Source organism: Epinephelus fuscoguttatus, linkage group LG16, assembly GCF_011397635.1.
Source record: "Epinephelus fuscoguttatus linkage group LG16, E.fuscoguttatus.final_Chr_v1".
NCBI classification, from domain to species: Eukaryota; Metazoa; Chordata; class Actinopteri; order Perciformes; family Serranidae; genus Epinephelus; species Epinephelus fuscoguttatus.
In genome coordinates, this window is record NC_064767.1 from 23,930,192 (window position 1) to 23,952,379 (window position 22,188).

The window sequence follows — 22,188 nt, forward strand, 5'->3', positions numbered from 1 at the left end:
ACATTTCTGTTTATTTTCCCAACAATGAGCGGCACCTGCTTTATTTGTGACATGGATTTTTTATTTCATGAGGCAGCTGATTGCTTCTGATTCCACTGGCTCAAAATGTAATTGAATGATTACGTGTTCAACATGTTGCAGCTTGTATGTATGCAGAGAATAGTGTAACCTCAATTGTATTATCCTCTGGGCAAGAGCTAGATACGGAATTGATTCCAGATTTTACTGACAAATTTAATGCTCCACCAGGCCTGGCCTCTGGCGATATTTCAGACCTCTTAATTCTCTATGAGCCGGAGAGCTCATTGAGAACAAACAGCCTGACGTCCTCAGGCACTGCTCTCCTATCTGCACTGCTGTCTACACCAAAGGTAATTGTACTGTACTTTTGCCATCACGACCCCCATGCACTGGCAAGTGCTCTGTTAATCATGTACTCTAAGATACTCACATAATTAAGGTGGCTGCTGAGTGTACCTCCAGCCTAAATATACTGTACAAGACACACTTAGTGCTACACACTCTGAGCCAGATCGTTATGCCAGCCAATATTAATTCATTTAACTGCTTACACGTGACGGTGCCACAGTTTAGCTCAAACATTTTCACCACACATGGCCAACACTGGTTATATCAGACAGTCCACTTTATGCCAAATGTCTAAAAAAAAAAACAGACAGGCTATTTTAAATGTGCATTATCCAGCATAATTTCATGATATAAAAGGGACACTTTTACGGTATTGAATCAGCCTGTTTCACAATAACCATGACATTAATAAAAGGCTAACTTTAACACAAATGTTATAGAGACTTAAAACTGGCATTTTTATCAATAGTGACGAATGAACACATCCTTTGAAGCTACAAGCTTTTGAATGCAGTTAAGATCTAAATAACTCTTCACTCGCTCCTACATTCATTACTGCAATGAAACCGAGCAAAGAAAACTTACGTCACTATAAATGTTGCTCTAATGTCTAAAGATTTATACACAGAGACCGCCTTCCCAACGCTATCAAAAAGCATTATGACAATGAAGAAACTGGTGTTTATTCACACTGCTGCTATTTATCTGAATTTATATCATTTCTATGGATGGTAATTGAAATTTTCTATCATATGTTTGCTGCTTTCTGTTTGTGTTTTATGTTTGTATGGTATGTTCTCAATGTCTTTGGTTATATGGTTGTATCACTGTTTTATTAATAGTGCTTATGTCTTGTTTTTGCTTATGTGCTTTTATCTATGCTTGCTCTGTGCTTATGTGTCGTTCCATGAACATGCCATCAATTTGCTTTTATTTGTGCTTATGTGCTTCTGTATGTTATTTCAATGTCTTTTTTCTTATATTCACATATACCATCAACCTGCCAAGGACTGCGGATGAAAATTAGCCTGATAATTAATGTGCACTGTCCCTTTCGAAATAAAAAAAAACAAACATAAGCATAAACATGTACAGTAACTCAACCTGCATTTTTGCAATCCAGTCACCAGAAGGAATGTTGGCATTGTGTGTTTCTGCAAACCACAGATATGGTGCATCTGTACATTTCATATGAAGTGGATATGTTGCAACTTTACACAATTTTCAGTAGCATGTTGTAACAATGCTCTTCTTGATTATAGAAAACAAGTGTCACACACTCTAACTCCATATGCATTTCTTTTATTTTGATGATGGCGTTTCAGCCTTTGGAGCCAGAGTGTGACACTTGGTTTCTATACTCAAGTCTACCGCCAGTGATCAGCACCTTGCTATAAATCTTGGTATCCATTACTTTTATTCTCTAAACAATGCTGTAGTTTAAATGTGGTTAGGCTCAGGCACAAAAACTACTTGTCAGATCATGTTTTGCCTTTAAAATACTGATGGACAAACATGAATGAACAAACCTTTAGCAACTCTTTTTAGTGTCCAGTACATGCCGTGTCGGCCTGACAAATGTTCGATTGCTCATGACTCTGTAACGAAGTGCAGCGATGGCACAAGCAACAACCGATTAAATCAGACTTAAGTTGAGACCCCCATCAGCCAAGGCCAACGGTGCATTCACGTGCTCCTTGGATGGTCTCTCTTCAGACTCTGGTGTGTTTATGAGCTTTAAATTGTGATGTGGACACAACATGGACGTTACTAAACAACACTTTGATAATGAGGAGCAAGAGAAACGGACCAAGTTTGCAATGAATTTGATCAGCAACTTATTCTGAGGTAACTGGCTCATCTGCTACTGACCTCTCAAAAAAGTGAGGTCGTGGGTCTGGGACATTTCTGTAATATCACATTAAGCTTACATAGCCTTCTTACATACAAATGGGATGCTGAATCAATGCATTAAAGTGAATATTCTATCTTTATCAATCTAAACTTACACATGACGACTGGTAATCCATTGCAAGTTTTGTGGGGTGGGCAGAACTGTCGAATGTGTTCAACTATATTTTGCAAAAACTATCAAAACTCGAAAGTTTCAACACATTTACATGCATCAACTCGAAGGAAGTGATATCATGAAAAGAACTGGTCTGTCACTATTTAAAAAAAAACAGGTTTGGTTGCTACAAACATGGCAGGACATGTCCCAAACTTGTGTTAAAAGAGACCAACTTTTGTTGATTTCACAGCAGTCTGCTGCTGCCTGGCAGCCATCTCACCTCGGTACCACACCATCCACCATCCTCTCCTGATGAGACACTCAGCTCATATACTGTAGATGTAATCTGAACTACTTTATATGAAACACACAAACTAAACATATCAGTACTTTGTAGAAACGTCCAATGCCAATATTTTATTCTGGTGACTCATACTGGCCCTGATTACTGATGCAAAACAATCCTCAATGTGAAAACTGCACCTAATATTCAATAATCACCAGAAAATCCTGATGAACCTTTAGCGTGAATGCTGCATATTTCTATCTCAGGATTCAAACACCTGATATTCCTGTGTCTGGCTGTTCTAATGGCTGCAAATAGGCTCACATTCGCATCAGATGGTCTCATACCGTCAAACCCTGGGGGACAGTGGCACCGATAATCACTGATTAGGTCCACACAGGTGGCGCCGCTCGCACAGGGGAAGCTGTTGCACTCATTTGTTTCCAGTTCACAGAGCGACCCTTCGAATCCGAGCATGCAGCGGCAGGTAAAGTTATACCGCTGGTCCAGGCAAGCACCATGTTCAGAGCAGCGATGGCCGACACAGTAATCAATGTCCTCCTCACAGTAGACGCCCGTGTATCCTCCGGGACAAAGGCAGCTAGCAACAGATTAAAGAGAATGTCTTAATACTGTATGGAGTTAAAGAAATTCTTCAGCCCTGCAGGGAAACAACAGTAAATGTCACGGCTTTTACAATCATTGACATTCTGGTGCCTGAATGGCCCCAAAGACAATCAAGACTTGAACACTCACCTGTAACCATCAATCTCATCCACGCAAGTGGCGCCATTTTGACACCAATGTTGAACACAATCATTGACATTTATGCGGCAGTTCTGACCGGACCAACCAGGTGCACAGACACATGTGTAGCTACCGGCATCGTTCAAAACACAGCGTCCTCCATTGGCACATGGCTGTTGATAGAAAAAAGAAGATGTATTTGTTATGAAATGCGACTCCTTATGTGTTAAAATGAAATTGCTTCGTCTCATATTTCAGATTGGACTGAGCCAATATCTGGTCAAAAATATAACCATTATTTAACAGTGCAACCCCCTAATCATTTCTTGCTCCTGGCTGCCTGAAAATGAGCTTCATTACAGCCACATGACACACTCATGAATACTGATTCATGCTTTATACTGGGTTCACTCAGTATTCCATGTAGCATCTACATCATGTCTTACAAGACAAGATCAATGGTCATTGAGGGCTAAACCTCCCAAGAGCTCTTTGTAACAAAACAGATACGCCTGCTCACTGGTACATGTGTATATATATAGTAGAGGGGAAACAAAGGGGCTGAGGAAGAGCTGGCTTGTGGGAAGGTGTATAATGCAGACATCATGGCATTTCTGTAAGGGGGCCAACACGAGGCTTTCTCCACAGTGAGTGATCATCTCCATCTGTCATCTGAAGAAGCTCCTCTGTTCAGGTTCGGCTGCCTTTTTTTTTTAAAACGCAGGGGGTCGATTCATCCATACGTAAAGAAACCGGCGCATTCAAAAATACAGACATTGCAAATCTTAAGCGGCACTCATCCGCGTCAGGTGGCAGAGGTCTTTTCAGCCCTGTAAATGTGCTCCCTTCCTGCATGCCAAACCAAAACCCCTGACAAACAATCACACGATTGCAGCTTTGTCTCCTTCCACCATGACTGCTTAAAAATCTGGAGGATGTGCAACCACGTTTAAAATAAAACAGGACATAAAAATGTGCCTCAGGGATATAAATATGCAGCATACAGTACACTGGGAATATAAACCCATCAGCCACAACATTAAAACCACTAACAGGTGAAGTGAATAACACTGGGCTTCATGCAAGAAGCAATATGCCAACAGATTTTCTCTTATTTTTGTTCCTATCCATGATCTGTTCTTGTTTTGTTACCCACTTATTTCTGGTATTCACCAATGGGTTCTAATTTTTGCTCCTCCTTCAGGTAAGAGTAAATTTTACAAGTGGTTGAGAGCACTCTTACCAAGATAAGAGAGAAACATTCTGTTTTCAATCCACAAATTGTTGCCCAACACATGGAAAAATAAGTTTTAAACATGAGGGAAAAAATACATATATATAGTCAAGTTTAGATTATTACGTTTTAGAGTAATTGTAATGATTGGACTGTTAAAATTGTGGGTTAAAGAAATACTACTACACTTCATTCATTGATTCTAATTATTGTCATGTCAGTTAATGTGCATACCTCTGCTGATCAGGTGCAATGTAACTAAGTACATTTACCTAAGTAGCTACTGGAGGTACTTTTACTTTACTTGAGTAATTTAATCTCTTGCTACTTTCTACTTCTCTTCCACTACACTTCAGAAGGAAATATTGTACTTTTTACTCTACTGCAATTATGTGATAACTTCAGTTAAGTGCAGCTGAAACAATTACTAAACTGATTAGATAATTACTATCTTGATAACTGTTTATAGTATTTTCCATGCAAAAACATTTCATGGCTCCAGCTTCTCAGTTATGAGGACTTAATGAGTTTCCTTTTGATTATTCTAATTATTCAATTCAATTCAATTCAATATAATTTAAGTTTACCTAGAAAGCCCAATATCAGGAATCACAGTTTGCCTCGGAGTTTTACAGTATACAACATCCCTCTGTCCTTGCACACTCACAGCGGATAAGGAAAAATCATTATTTAGATTTAATAAATTGATTTAAATTTTCTGCATGAAGTACTTTCACTTAAAATACTTAAATAAATCTCAGAGCTTGTACTTGCATATTTTTAAGTATCATTTTCAATGCAGGACTTTTACTAGTGACAGAGTATTTTAGCAGGGTGGTATTAGTTTTTTTACTCAGTGTTGGGCAGTAGTGTTACTAATTTAAATGCATTTCTCAGTAGAGTGGTGGTCACATCAATACTTTCTGAGTCAAATAGCTTTTCAGTAGCAAAGTTAATTAACTGACCGAGTAGCGTGGTAGCATCCACAAACGTTACAAGCTCTGAAGTGCAGTAGACTTTTTTGGCTGCGGAGAACTGTTATTTTAGGTCTCTTATTCATATTGTTTATATTACTGTCTTTTATTTTATTATGGCTTTAATGACTGAAAAATATATTTCAGAATTCTGTTTTTGACTTACTAACATAGCCAGACAGCCTACTGAAAGAGACCAAGACAGAGAGATGCATTAAGTAGGAAGAAGAGAGAGAAAGAAAGAAAGCAATACAAGCAAGCACAAGTTTTCAAAAAAAAAAAAAAATAAATAAAAAATTCAAGTCTTATTTTATAATAAACAGTTCAACTAAACATTTTTTGCATGCCTATTTGTTTGGCTGACAGTTTTTCTTACAGCTGATTTGACATAAAGTTAATAAAGGTGAATAAATTAAAGTAGCTTTCCAAGTAGCAAGCTACTTTTGGCATTTTCTCCTATGTAGTGAAACTTCATTTTGATGTAGAGTAACTGGTAGCTTCGCTCACTACATTTTCCAACTAGCTGGCCCAACACTGCTTTCACTTAAGTAAAGGATCTGAACACTTCTTTCACCACTGCTGCTGACACGGCGTTTACAGCATCACAAATGTGTGTATTCTGTTTCTGTTTGATTTCCTGTAATGCCAGGAAAATCACTTTTACTTTGTTTAAGTTTATTCAGCAGTATGTCAATTTTATTACTGCAAAACATCTTCTTCTTACCCCTTTTTTGGTGGTATTTCTGCAATTCTTGAGCATGTGCCAGAGTCTTTGCACACGGCACAACACCTGCCCTTACTGTAGATAGTGTTTAGGGGGTGCACCAATGCTAAAGGCTACATATGATAAAGTTGGATTCATGATTTAGCACACCCAGCGTTGGTGCTGGATCCTTTGAGTCCCGTGGGTTGCAAGTTGGGGCACCGATTTTAATGCTGGGACTGCTCGGTGTGTGCTTCATCCCTACATCCACTAACAGGCACTAATTTAGAGTCAGTACAAACGGTCAAAATCTGTTGCATAACTACGTTTGTGTCTCACTTCTGTTATACACCACAAAGCATTTCAGATCTATCAATAAAAGTCTCAAGTAAGCAGTGAACTCCCTCATTAGTCAATATTTTCATACAGCTTTCTTCCCGGGTAAACCAACATACTGTACAGCTTCAGCACCAGCTGATTGCTGTGTTTATGGATTATCGCATTTGCTGTCAATCTTCCTGTGGGACTTATGCTTATTTTTATCCCCGTGTATAACAAAGGATTATCCCACATTTTATAAATAAGATACTGAATTAATATTTGATACCTTCTAACTTAAGTCCTCAATTTTATAATTCAGTTTGTGGTGACAGTTTGTGGTGACAGTCTGCAGATATTTTGCAGCCTACTATAAATAACTGTGAGCGTTCCTACTTTCTTACTTAACATATGAAAGTTAAAGTGTTTTAACCCACAAAAGACTGCGATTTCTACATTTGTATTCAATACCAATATGATTGAGTTCTCATGCCAGTGTCACACTGCTCATCTTGAAATGTATTTAGAATATACCACCACCCAACTAGATATCAACATGATCGTTCTGTGTCCTTATGTGACAATAAAAAAACAAACAAAAAAAAAAACAGTGCCTAAACTCCTCTAAATAGAGCACAGAAAATTACATAGAACGTCCTCATTAATTTGCTTGTTATGGTTCCCTGCTGCTGTGATAATGCTGCTGCACTGTTGCAGAGAATACATAGACATCGCTTCAAGAGAAATAAACAGAAGATTGGGAGCTCTTTAAACATGTATAGGACTTAAGAGGAATACTTAGGAGAACAGCAGATGAGGACAAATAGTCTATTTAGATGTTTAGTTTTTTTATCTTGTTTTTTGTTTTTTTTTGTTTTTTTACCCACTTGAAGGTTTTGAGGGCAGGGCATACGGCAGGTATATTCGAGGCCATCTGGGAGATCCAAACACTGAGTCTTTGGTGGACATGTGCTGTTGGGTAGAGCGCAAGCATCTATGTCAACTTCACAATTCTCTCCCAGGAAACCTGAAAGACAACATTTCATATAGTCAGTGTAACTGATGCAATACTTGACCAGATCTGCTGCAAAGCCATCTCTGATTAGTGTCCCTGTACCAGGTCAGCTCCTCTTTATATTTACAGCAGCTGTGCGTAACTTTTCGTTTTCGTTGATTATAGCGCCCCTTTGGTCGAAGCGGTATGACACCCACAGCCTGGTGTCGTAAAATTCCGACTGCAGCCGGCAATTACAGCATGCATTTGTTTTGGAGAGCGAGAGGATTAACTAATGTCAGGTCAGTCCAAGTAATTGGTGGAAACAGCAAAATGACTCAGTAAATTCTCCTGTCGTGTTTCTGTTCTGATCTAATCTAATCTGTTGTGTATTTTGAGCTACTAAGGCTACCATAGTAGTGTGAGCCTCAAGTTATTCTGGGTAATGTAGTAACCGTTGTTGTGCTACTGGAGACATTGAGAAGCAGCCGTGTACGTTCGGTGTAAGGAGGAATAAACAGTTAACAAGTCATCTGCTGAGTCCGCATTATTGTGTGAAAAGAATACTCCGACGATTTGGGAGTTATGCCCTTTCTCTATCATTTTCATATTGAAACAACATGATGATATCTTGGCGCTTGTAGGGGGTCAGTACATCTTGCGCGGAGGGATACACCGGTGAGCAACAGCTGCAGCTGGCTCTGGGACAGATACGCTAGGTCACTCGGTAAAAGCAAACGAAGAGACGACACGGACGATATTACTCACCCAACTGAAAGCTGTCCATCAGCTCCTGCAGGCCTGGGGCGTTTTTTCCAGTTCATCTTAGGAACATGAAAAAAAGTTTCAATCACGCCGGGATTAGTCATTGCTGCAAAGTTTTCACTCCTTGTGATGCACTCTCTGCGGCGGTTTTCCTTCTGATGATATACCTCCCCAACGATGGTAGCACCGAGTCCCATTCTGTGCAGCAAAATGGGAGCGGAGGATTCAGCTTCTCTTCTCGCCCGCTCAGCATCCAACACATGGAGTTCCTCATCTGTGTACTCCGGCTCAAACAGGTATGGCTCTGGGTCTGTGTCCGCCACAAGAAACACTTCAAAATCGCGTTCAAAGTCGTCCATTGCAGCTACTATAGTCCGGAGATATCGCTAGGCTAAATAAACAACTGAGTTTTGTCTACAAGCTACGTCTGTACCTGTGCCTGCTCACCAGTGTATCCCTCCGCGGATCACAGTGCACAGCGCAGGACGTACTGACCCCAATGCTAACCGCTGAGACCCAGCCACTGGACGTACAGACACAAAAAGGTATCGATCATGTTGTCTCAATATGAAAATGATAGAGAAAGGGCATAACTCCCAAATCGTCAGAGTATTCTTTTATGTGAAGATACACAGTGAAGACATAACATAATCCTAACACAGCAAAGCTGTTATCTGCAGCCTTCGCTTGCAAAGCTAACGCTACTAACGTTAGGTCAGTCCAAGTAATTAGTGGAAACATGCTAACGTTACACACAAATTAGTAGTAAAGTAAGACCTGTTCATAAATGTTCTGGTGTAGCTCTGAAATTCTTATAAACTGAGGACAACTGCCTGCTGTATATTTGTGTTCATGGTCACAGTCACAGATAATTTTACATGATGCTCCTTCGTTATCCGCCATGACATCAAAAGTACAACCAAGTCCTCATAGATACATCTCTGGTAAAACTGTTAGGTGTTACGTGTTCAGCAGTGCCCGTTGCGTACTGCTTACTCGAAGAACACTGTAAACACGGCTCCTTCTTCTTCTGTGGTTTAATCGCTGCGGGCGAACAGAATCACTTCAGCCTCAGGTGCCGTATTCTGCTGACTTCCGCTGTGTGTCCGACCCGAGCGAGGCTATGCTAAATAGCCATATAGAGAAAGGCTTTTTTGTCGCTGTTGGGTTCAAATAAATATGTGGATTTTCAAGGGGGGGTGATACGAACTAGGGACAGTTTAATTAATGGTAAAAAGTTCCGCACAGCTGCTTTGACTAACAAGGCCAGAATTGGGTCAATTTTGTGCTGCCTCGCTGATTGTCCCTATTTTGAAGCATAGTCGATGCGGCTTTTCATTTTAATGCTCATCTGGAACCGTTATCAGATTTGTGGATGACAAAAAAGGGTTGGTTGGTATGACAGCACCTTGTTTGGTCCCTAAAGAAAACCCTTTACCGAGTTGGTGTAATTGGAAATAAAGTCTGATTTGATCCCAGGGATGATACACTTGACATAATGTAGTTGGATGCACCATGAGCTAACATAAATGAATTCTGCAAGCTTTAGGAGAGTGAGAACAGAGCATTGGTTTGACTTCACTCATGTACTGTTGTTAAAGTTATACTTCACCTACAAAATGATCATTTGTATATCAATCACTCAGACAATGTTACGATCAATTTGTCAGATTTTTTCTTGCGTGCCTCCAGAGCCCGTCTCACTCCAAAGTAGTCAAAATACGGCACTTGCGCAGTGACTTGCAGCGTCAGAAACCAAAGAAAAAGGCGTCCTTTAATGTCCGCATGATACATGGCCGGTTGCCATTATGGTTTAAGGGCGCCCAGTGGCGTCAGGGGGAAACAAGGCAGGACAAGGACGAAAGTTAAGGCACAGGGTTCCGAGTTTTCTCCGAAACCTAACAGAATGTGTTGCCCTCCATGGGGAATGAAGAATCCAAAAATTTATAAAATTCTTGATGAACTGGAGAAAAAGGGATCCGCATTTCACAAAAGCAAAATTATATGAAAACATCCGTTGACAAACTCTCACACAATAGTGCGGTATAATCCATTTCTCATGTATTCAGTTGTATGCTGAGTACTTTCCAAACACGAACATTTTTGCCAGAACCTTAAAACAGTTCTGCATAAACAGTCTCACACACGCACAAATCATGTGCCTGGCCAAGCGCATGCATTTGATCTTTGCTCATGTGTTCCAAAAAGTACGGTTTTAACAAAGTTCATGTGTTTGGGAAGTACTGAGCATATGACTAGATAAATGAGACCTGGGTTATACTGCAAAAGTGAGTGAGAGTTTGTAAACAGATGTTTTGATATAGTTTTGCTGATGTTAAAAGTGGCTCCCATTTAAATCAATTCATCAAGTATTTTCTAAGTTTTTAGATTTTTTGTTCACTGTGGAGGTATGTAAGAAAAGAAAAGTTTTCTTCACAAATTCAATGTCATATGAGGTGAGTACAAATCAAATCAAATCATTTTGTGAGTGACATGTTCCTTTAAGGATATATGCAGTACTGAGTTTGTGATATAAATTCGACGGCAGGGGAAAAAGAAAGTGGCCAGCTACTTATAATTCCACCCATGTCTTAAGACTTTGCTTAGCACTGTGGTCCGGCACTCACCAGACTATTTTCTTACACTGTAGAACTCACTTCACCATGAGAAGATGCAGCAGATGACGCATATGAGTGGAAGAGGCTTAGGTTTACTGAGATAACAGATGGGATTTAGTAGCAAGGCTGGAAAGCCAGGGTGTGCCCTGTGGAATTTCGTTACCATGGATCTGTGGCCACATCTAGTACCAGTTTACTTAGGGAGTTAGGGATTCATGATCAGGGATTACGGCAGGCTGCAAAGGCAGTTTCAGAGGCAGCTGAAAAGAGCAACCGATGGCTCTGGCTGAAAAGAAAAGGCAGCAGCTTGTGTGCAAAGCATGGGTGTCTCGTGTTTAAGATGGCAGATACGGCAAATATCAGTGTCAAGACAGTGGTCAAACAACACTTTCTACTCGCTGCATAATCTGCTTACACATTTAGGAGCTTCTTGGCATTGTCACACAATGTGCAATTTAAGCTTACAGTTAATACTAATGTAAGAGGGCAAATGCAGTCACTGTAGGTGCATCTGTGAAACATTTATGTTCATAGTGAAAGGCCAGTGTGAAGAGGTACAGTCCTGATCGGTGCTCTGAGCAGGTGTAACGGGGGCGGCACATGATAACTGTTGAGCTTTCTGGGGTGTCGTGGGTCTAATTCAAGTTGACATCTGTGATGGGAGGCTCCCACTCGATAACCCCAATGACATAGCCATCAGCCCACCGCGTCAGTCCTCTAACATCACAGCCAGATTTCCACAGAGATGCTCGCCCAAAAACCACAAGGGGACAGCCTCAACAGATCTGGTGTATTGTGCAATGATGAAAACATACACTTTATCTGCATAAATGGTCATATTTAACATTCAAAGGTTTTTATTTAAACTGCTCATCAAAGAATGAATATTAGTATCATCACTCCAGCGCTCTTTGTGAAATGTTTTTCTCTAATTAGTACATTTCTATTTGTTGATAAAGGAGGATTAGGCTTTAAGGATTTAAAGTAAGCGCTGTAATGTTAGCTTTTTAATTGCTGGCAGTTAAGGTTTAGCTTTCGATGTTATTATTGCATTCATTCATTGTTATTCAGACGGTCCTGTGCACAAACCTGCTGGCCTTTAAAAGAGTTTGCAAGTTCTCCTTGTGTCTGCAAAGTTTTCCTCCAGTTTCCTCCCTTAGTTCAAAGACATGCCAGTTAAGTGAACTGGAAACTCTAAATTCCCTATAGGTATGACTTTGTTTTTCTGTCTGTGAGCCCTGAGATCGACTGGCAACCTGTCCAGGGTGTGCCCCGCGTCTCGCCCAATGCACGCTGGAAGTGTCTCTCGGCCCTCAGAACCCTGAGCAGGATAAGCGGCGTCGAGAAGAATGGATGGATGAATGAATAACGCTTCAAGCTATCATTCACGTTCTTTAAAACTGCGGAGAGTTGCTCTGTAGACACTTCAAGGGCTGCCACAATTCATCAGTTGATGAAAATACAACGCCACCTCTGAATGTCACCTTAAACAGTGGCTCTAATGTGCCTTGCTTCAGCAGCTGATGAGGCGAACGGACTCTGCGACCCGTGTGTCATTAACACCGGTATTGTCCTTTAATGTTTAATTGAACAAGAGTGAACAAACACAGTATTTCATCACCATCAATGTTACATTACCCTGAAGAGCCAAAAAACATTTGCTGAGAACAACGGCTAAAAATAACAGCGGTAAATTCTTGTGAGAAAAACATCATCTGGCCTCTAAGACGCTGTGCCCACAGTGTCTTTGGTCCGTACGTGCAGTAAAATGTTCCAGTAAAGTGGGCAAGAGCAACTGCCAGACACTAACTGTGCCCTGCCAGCAACACGAAGCTCCCACGAGTGGTCCATCAGTTTACGTTCAGTGAATGTAAATTCAGACTCAGCCCGTCAGGCACAATAAGTACTTACAGTAAATTATATTAACGGGGGTTTTATAATATAATATTATGAACCTCCCATTAATATATTTGCACACTTTGGTTTCATTATCGAGCTCTGGCAATGAGCTTGGTGATTTTTCTCAGCTGTCAATCACGGGCCAAGGCTGTAAACCGATACTGTGAAAAATGTGACGACGACTGTGGCTGTGCCTTGTTGCCTCTACGCTGCACAATGGAGCATGTTGTGATCAGCGAGAAGTGGGGCTTTTATAATGGCTTTTTTTATAGTTTCATAATAAAAGGCATCTGAGTGCATAATTCAAACACATTGCAAAGTAATAAAAACAATTTCAAATATATTAATTAAATGAAAAAAAGAAGCCCAGTAATGAAAATACTTTCAGCTGGCAGGATATAAGTAAGAATTATGATTCATGTGAGGAATTAAATCATGCTGACATCTCTAGCCTAACTTCCTCAGGCAGGATGAGTCACAGTCTAGGGACCCCGTTGGCAAAGGCTAATCGCCTTTGGTTGTCAATGTACAATGAGATGGCTGAGGATCTGAGGCCACAGTGGCTGCATAAAGGTCTGCAGCACTGCCTGCTACCACAGCTAATACAGATATCACTTAAATGTCATTACAAAGCTCTAGTTTTGACAACAGTCCAGCATACCTGTAGGACATTGGCATTTGTGGTGTCCTAGCAAGTCAGAGCATGTGCCATTGTGCTGACAGGGACTGGAGTCACACTCGTTGATCTCAGTCTCACAGTTTGTTCCTGAAAATAGAAGTTAAAAACATGAGATTAGTTGCATTGTATCACAGCAGCATTTTCACATGGGGTTCCTCATGAGTTAAAACATGCTGTCATAATGCCATTACCTGTATATTTCATAGTTAATATACAACTTTGCCAAAAGTCCCTTTTCCTGTGTGAGTCAAAGGCACCAAGAAAAAGATTTATTTGCCATTTTTTGTCAAGGCACAGCCTGTCCAACTGAGGGTTTATTTTCTCTGACATCTCCCTTTGTGTTTCCAGGGGCTCACCATCTGAATCCTACAGGACTTCACTGAAGGAATGTTTGTGGCCTTATTATTGTTCAGGAGAAAGGTTAGCATAAAAATTGGAAGCCAGGGGAAACAGTCTGCCTGCCTCTGTCAAGGAAGTACAAATAAACCCAGCTACCAAAAACAAGCGCACTAAAGCCCCGTTTCCACCGAGCAGTGCGGTTCGGTTCAGTTCAGTACAGTTCACTTTTTTTCTGTTTCCACTGTGAAAAGTTGTGGATGGTACCAATGAAACCGTTCCATAACCTCATGTTTGGTCCACACTCTGTTGGGGTACCTAGCACACAGATCTGGTCCTAAAAGGTGGAGCTGTGAACACTGCAGTCTGTTGATTGGTCAATAGCAGATGGTCACTCTGCTCAGGGCTGAGCTGTGGCTGGTTTTGAGGCTCATGTAACCACTGTTCAGTCTTAGGAGGACTAAATGCACAAACCTGCTATTCTTTAAATATCCCATCAAGAGGCTGATTGCAGCCGGTTTGATTTTGTTCTGAAAACGTCACTGTGCAACCTCCTTCTGTTGATGATAAACAAGGTGCAGACTGATAAAGGAGGAAATACAGTGAGTGTTGAACGGAGCAACAACAACCCCGCCCACATGAAAGAGTCCTGATGGCGGTGGAAACGCTAAGCGGACCTAGGGTCTAGGTACTATGTCTGAAGGGTTACTTTTGGTTCCGAAGGTACCATATCCAAAGTGTTTAGTGGAAAAGGGGCTTAATTAACATATTTGTTTAAACTGGCACAAAGAACAAAATGTGAAAACAACATATCGTGGTTTTACAGGGGTTATATGTCAGATTATTTCTTGGTTGGGAGCAGTGACAATCTAGAGTCTGGCTAACTGTTTTCCCCTGCTACCAGGTTTTTTTATGCTAAGCTAAACTAACTGTCTGCTGGCTTCAGCTTCGTATTTAGTGTGCAGATATGAGAGTGGTACCAATCTAATACTTAAGGAAATGAATAAGCATATTCCCCCAAATGTTCTTTTAAGAGTTGCCTTCAACTCGGCATGAGACAATATAAACATTTCATGTCATGATCATCCTGACCAAAATATTTGCAATTCACAATATTATCCCAATAATTATTGAAATATACTTTAAACTCTTTAAATGGTACTGAAACATACTGGAGTCACAACCTTACATTTTGTTAAGCAACAATACTGTAATTGCATCACAGATATGACACGCATCTTTTTTAGTGAGCATCCATTTTAATGAAAAACCCCAGGCGTTTTAACTACTTGAAATAGCATCATATCTCTCTAAATATGCCAGTGATTGATTAAGATCTTCTGTGTTTCTAGGGTTGGTGCATATTAAGTGTGTTCTTGCAGAGTCTTTTTTTATTCTTTTTTTATTGTTGGATTCCCATCCCTACCTGCAACTGTTTGAGCACCTTCTCTCCTGAAACAGTAATTAGGCCACAAACACTCCTTTAATAAGATGCTTTAGGATTCAGGTGGCGAGCCCCTGGAATTGCAAAGAGAGATGTGGCTGGACAGGCTCACTTTCTTGTTAAGAAAAAAGACACTTAATAACGAGCTCTGTCCCGGCTGAAGAGAGCAGAGGAGGTGGGGGGATGCAGGTTGCTTGATAGGAGATTTGTTTGGTGCTCAGCTGCCTCAGCAGCTGCGAGTACTACCGCTATGGTTGGGGGTGGGTGTCTTCGAGTGCAGGTTATTAATTTAAAATGTCCTATCATCAATAACGGAGCAGCAATGACATGTAGTGAAAGTCCCTTCTTGACAGCGGCAACCTCATGCTACTGCACAAACACCATGATTGATATCATCTGCACGGTAGTCGCTACAGGTCATTATATTGAAAATATGCCATGCTGTGCTGCAGCAAATTACACAAATTTGTCCTACTAAAATCTGTGAAACGCCTACTCTCATTTATGGCTGTGAATAAAATCTATTATTTAGTATTGTAGCCTTTTTATGAAGCTTTAATTAACTGGAATATGGTGATTTAGGCGATAAAAAGTTTGTACCACAATGTCTAGAAATGATCAAAAACAAACAAGGAATAAAACATGTTGAGGGTCACTATTAACTGAAGGTTATTTATAGTACATTTTGCAAGCATTGTGCACAACTGATACCCAGCCATTATCCCACAACCACAACCTATAGGTTCTTTAAAGCCAATGAGTTGTTATTAGCCAGATTAAGGTGTAAATGTAAAGACCTTTCGTGTTCAGGTGAAGGATTAAAGATGGTTTGACAAGCTTTGGCGTTTGATTCTAAACTTGCATTTACCTGCATGCTCAGTTTCCATGTCTTATGATTATATAATCCGCACAATTAAAAGAGAGAGTGCGCATGAATGAAACCAGCAAAACACACGCCAGCAGTTGTTGTTGCCGTAAAAATAAAGCCTTTCCAAAAATGAAACACGGATGCCGGGGCTTGAGTAATGTATCCTGAGTTATGATCTATGATAGAGTACAGTGGGGTTTCTGGGCAAAGCTTGAAATTAAATTGGCCTTTCTGTGCTGCATGGCTCGGAATTCCAAAGCAAAAATCCCAAGATGCCAGAAAATGATGAATTCTATCAGTCACTAAGACCTGCCATGGTGTAAGAGACAATTTTCCATTACTGAACTGGCAACGGATTTCAGCTTTGAACAGAGGGAAAAAATCTTGTTCATGTAGTGCTATGTAAGGGCTTATCTGACTGACAGGTAAGTGTGTCAGGACTTAAGGCTAGATTGAGAAATACGCTATGGGCCAAAACCCGAGTGCACTGGGGGAAGACAAAAAAAAAAAAATCACATTCACTGGTTGTTTAAGCAATAAAACAAGACGAGGAACAATACTGTGCAGTATCATCATAACCCCTATACAGCATACACAATGATCAGCAAGCATCACAATCTGTTGTTCCATAGTCTTGATTTTTTTTTTTGTCTAGAGTAGAGAATGCAGCAAAGTCTTTACAGAGATGTTTACATACTGCACTGTATTATGCTGATGAGTTAGTTATGATATAGATTATTATATTTCTGAACAGTTTAGGAAAGCAATGCTTCTAGTATGGAAAAAAAATGGCACATAGCTACAAATAAGACCCTCCTGTAGAGAGACAGTATCACAGATACATTCAGCTCATTATAGGAAATGTTCTTTTCTTCTTTGTGGTCTTGATGCAATGATTTGTTTTATCTTTTTAAAACATGGTAACTAAAAAGGACTACACTTTTTTTCCTTAAATCCCACTCTCTGTAACAGCCTTTTTTGTTTTTGTGTCTCTGCCTTGTTCCCCTTGTGGTTTTTTTTTAGAACAGTTGTCAGTGATAGCTTAACAAGTTTCGGCCATGTTTCGAGCTGGCAGCTAATTAGGGAAGCAGTTTGCCAGAGCACTTGGATTAAATGCAATCAGCAGCAGGCCTTAGAAATGTCAAGCAGGCAAGGCTACTGGTAAATAAACTTCAAGGTTAAAAATTTGCTTCATCAAGAGAACTGGCCTTTGCTAAAAATCTGTGGTTGGCTTGTGGATTGTAAATCACAAGCCAGCTCCTGATTTCGGTTTCAGTTTTCAGCTCATTTGCACTTTAAAGACAGTCGGTTAGTGGTGGACGTTAGTTTTGGTGCTTCTCTGTTTGGATTGAGGCTAACTGAAAGTGTTTACAACTAGGGTGTGCTATTAGCAATAAAAATGTATTGATCACTGTAGGGGTTTTTTCTTTGTCTGCCTTCTAAGGGTGGTCAGAGGTCAGAGTTCATGTATGGAGCAGCAGCTCTTAAGCCGGCTGTGATTCAGTCTTTTGAGACATTAATCAGAGCGGATGCTTGCAAACATGAATGTTTGCAGCAAAAGCTGACAGTGAAAGAGTGGCCTCCTCTCTTACTTTGTTGCCCTGCTGACCCATGTGCAATCAAAGTACAGTCTTACAGGTCGCTGGATGAACCCATGTGACCCCCTCTCCCCAAACAAACTCACTCTCAGATGTGACAGTTACGACTGTGTTACTAGGGAACAGACTTGTTCAAGTTTACTTCATGTCGGCTGTGAGGATATTAGCAAACACCAACTTCAGGAAATTAAACAAACCTGTTTAGGATGTTTGCTTAAAGTTTTAAACACTTGTCTTTTATAGTATCTATATTTGGATACTTCTCCCTACAGAGACAAAGTCAGAGTCTTGACATCTCGGTGCCAGGGCGACAACCTCCATCTCAGTGACAGCAAAACTAAGGAGCTGTTGTGGATTACAGGAAGCAACGGAGAGAAGGACGTGCCCCCATTTCCATCAACGGGGCTGTAGTGGAGAGAGTCAGCAGTGTAAGGTTGCTCGGGGTTCATATCAGTCAGGACCTGAGCTGGACTCAACACACTGACACCACCACCCAGGCTGCAAGACAGCTGCTCTTCTTCCTCCACAAGCTGAGTAGGTTCAACGTGAACCTGAGGACACTCTGCAACTTTGAATGAAATGTTGGCATTGGACATTTCTGCAAACCACAGATATGCTACATTTGTCCATTTCATTAATATTATACAACCATTTCTAAAGCAGCAGACAAAAGCAGCCTGCTGTTCCTTTTTAACAAGGTTTCGGGACATTTCCGGCCATGTTAGTAGCGACCAACCTGGGCATTTAAGGCCAAACGATCATGTTTTTCTAACCGTAACCAATTGTTTTTTTGTGTCTACACTGACCACATCTTAATCACAGCGTTGTCAGAATATAAAATTGAAAACTTAACTGTAAAAAAAATGCAAAGTTTCAACATATCTGCTGCCTGTTAGGGGTCACAGGGAGGCTGGAGCCTGTTCTAGCTGATACTGGACTACGTATCAAATACACAAATGCAACATATCCGTGGTTACATACACCGCCAACATTTCCTCTGACGATTGTGTTGTCTGAGCCCAGCGGTGCAGGAAGAAGGCCGACAGGATAATCAGAGACCCCGACCACCCGAGCCACAAACTGTTCTGCTTGCTGCCGTCTGCCAGACGGTACCACAGCATCCAGTCCTGCACCAGCGGACTCAGGGACAGCTTCATCCTGCAAGCCAGAAGACTGTTGAACTGTTGAGCTCCTGAGCTCATCACTTGGCACTTTACCATGATATTGTCACTTCACGTAGTTTTACAAACTGTTTATACCTGTGTATATATATATTAATTACTTCTCAATGTGCATATATATTTACTGCATTCCTGTTTACATTCAGTTGCAAACACTGTCTATACAAATTTGTGTTACCTTTATGTTTATATTTTAGCCCTATATTTTAATTTGCACTATTTCATGACTTAGGTTCTCATGCCATTTCTTGCATGATTTCATTTTTAATATATACTTAATGAGCAGTGTTGTTGCAAGCCTGAGATCCAAGATTTACATTGCCTGCGGCTGCTTCTGTGACTGTTGTGCACATGATTATAAAGAACGTCAGAGTGCTCACTGATGATTTTATTATAATCATGTGCATTTAAATTGAACATAACATACTGTAAGACTGGACATTGTCAACATAAGGGGATAGTTTTCATCTAAAGACTGAATCAAACAGTGGAGGTCTTCAGATCTTTTATAAGTTCTACAGTGTTAACATCAAAACATACTATAAATACTAAAAGTAAAAGTACTCTAATAATGTGTATTGTATGTAGTATTATATTATTATTATTGATACATTAATGTAGTATAAAATGTACATCAATATTTAAGGTAGAAAAGCCTTTACTATAAAGGACACCTGTCAGCCAATCAGAAAACATATATTCTGCAACCACAGAAGTGCATTTATTTTTGGCGTGGTAGAAAGAAGCACTTTCAATGGAAAACATGACTTGTGTAGAGATTTTAAGACATTTTTATGTTTTATTTTTATTTTTAACATCTGCCTTAAAACATCAACAAACGGCCAAATAGAAACATTTATAATTTATGGGCTGCTCTCAGCAGAAGAGTTCTCCATGTCTGATGTCTTGCATGAGACTGCATTAACGTCTTAAAAGGAGTAAAACACTCACTACCTGTGTTGCACGTCTGCCTCACATCATCTGCATAATGTATGTGCATACATTGCACATACATGTTTACAAAGCACCGAAGCCTGTACATGTCAAAACAGAACACAAACCTCTGCCAACAGCATGTTTCTGTCAAGCTATACCACTTCTACATCAGATTTCCCCCCGCACATCAATCAGTCATTGCTCGCCCCATGACCAACCTTCCCACAAGGGTTTGTACAAATCGATCCATATTTTGAGATTCCCTGCCAACAGACGGACGGACAGACAGATGGAAAGGGGCAAAAACACAGATAATAAATCAAAGCAATCTCACCTGTGAAGCCGAGGGGGCATTTGCAGGTGTACTGCGGAGGAGATGATGGCTGACTCGTTGTAATGCATGTGGCTCCATTCAAACAGCTGTTTGGTTTTATCAAGCAGGCATTGCCTACATATTGACAAAACTCTCCAATCCATCCCGGGGCACAAACACACTGCAGGAAAACAGTACAAAAGTAAGATCAAGGTACGGTAAAGTATACATGAGTGTGTTTTTCTTTGCTTTGGCTCTACCCTGGCACACTGGATCTGGAATTAAACAATGACTATGTGGGTTAGAGATGTTGACTTTCAGCTTTCATGGTGTTTGGTGGTTATCACCCTGCATATTGGGTGAACAGTGTAGGAATCATGTTCTTTTTTTACCCTTGGGCAGCATGAATAAAAATGGCAACAATTTACACACTGATGTTGCTGTAAACACCCTCAAAAAAGGGTCAGTTCACCCACCAACTTATTCATCTACCTCAACATCTACCTGCCCAGGGTTTGAGATATGACCCTCTGAAATTTCTGACACTACCTCAGGCTGACTCTAAATAAATTCAGCAGTATCTATTATTTCCATAGTGTTTTTTTTTTAGTTTCAATGGGAACTTTTGACACTGAGGTCTGTGGATTATTCTAAATGTCTTAGCATTGTTTCTGAAAATTAACGTTTCTGCTGATTTAAAAAAAAAAATAAAAATAAAAAGTAATTTCTAAATGCTGAGATCACCACAAATTAAATGATATCATGGTGAAGGCAACATTTCAGAGACTGACACTGAGACACAAGATAAAATACATTCAAACCTATCTGCAGGGTTTGATACTACTCCAGGCAGTGTTATGTGTTCATGTGCTAAAAGAGCACCCAAGGATTTATAGCACCCAGCATGCTGGTGTTGGGTCAAAGATTGTTTCCACACTGATGTGCGTTTTCCCCTACATAAATCTACACTCACCAGCCACTTAAGTACACCAGTTCAACTGCTCGTTAACGCAAATAGCTAATCAGCCAATCACATGGCAGCAACACAATGCATTTAGGCATGTAGACATGGTCAAGATGACCTGCTGAAGTTCAAACTGAGCATCAGAATGGGGAAGAAAGGGTTTAAGTGACTTTGAACATGGCATGGTTGTTGGTGCCAGATGGGCTGGTCTGAGTATTTCAGAAACTGCTGATGTTCACACACAGCCATCTCTAGGGTTTACAAAGGATGGTATGGAAAAGAGAAAATCTCCAGTGAGCAGCAGTTCTCTGGGTGAAAATGCCTTGTTGATGCCAGAGGTCAGAGGAGAATGGCCAGACTGGTTCAAGATGATAGAAAGGCAACAGTAACTCAAATAACCACTCATTACAACCAAGGTATGTGGAAGACCATCTCTGACTGAACAGAATGTTGAACCTTGAAGCAGATGGGCTACAGCAGCAGACGACAACACCAGGTGCCACTCCTGTCAGCTAACAACAGGAAACTGAGGCTACAATTCACACAGGCTCACCAAAACTGGACAATAGAAGATTGGAAAAATGTTGCCTGGTCTGATGAGTCTCGATTTCTGCTGTGACATTCAGATGGTAGGGTCAGAATTTTGTGTAAACAACATGAAAGCGTGGATCCAATGGCCTCCACAGTCACCAGATCTCATACAATAGAGCACCTTTGGGATGGGTTGGAACGGGAGATTTGCATCATGGATGTGCAGCCGATCTGCAGCAACTGTGTGATGCTATCATGTCAATATGGTCCAAAATCTCTGAGGAATGTTTCCAGCACCTTGTTGAATCTATGCCACAAAGAATTAAGGCAGTTCTGAAGGCAAAAGGGGTCCAACCTGGTACTAGCAAGCTGTACCTAATAAAGTGGCTAATGAGTGTATATGAAGCTTTTTTCCTTTAC

At 40.5% G+C, this 22,188-nt stretch overlaps 1 protein-coding gene across 1 annotated transcript in view; it reads right to left on the reverse strand.

The window, feature by feature from the left end:
• The window catches only part of eys (eyes shut homolog), a 233,308-nt gene that overhangs the window by 184,184 nt on the left and 26,936 nt on the right, over positions 1-22,188 (reverse strand). Inside the window, exons 7-11 of the mRNA XM_049600306.1 lie at positions 20,295-20,454; positions 13,580-13,684; positions 7,530-7,669; positions 3,423-3,586; positions 3,014-3,267 (exon numbers count right to left, since the gene is read on the reverse strand). Of these exons, the coding sequence (XP_049456263.1) occupies positions 3,014-3,267; positions 3,423-3,586; positions 7,530-7,669; positions 13,580-13,684; positions 20,295-20,454 (823 nt within the window). The remainder of the gene's footprint in view (positions 1-3,013; positions 3,268-3,422; positions 3,587-7,529; positions 7,670-13,579; positions 13,685-20,294; positions 20,455-22,188) is intronic.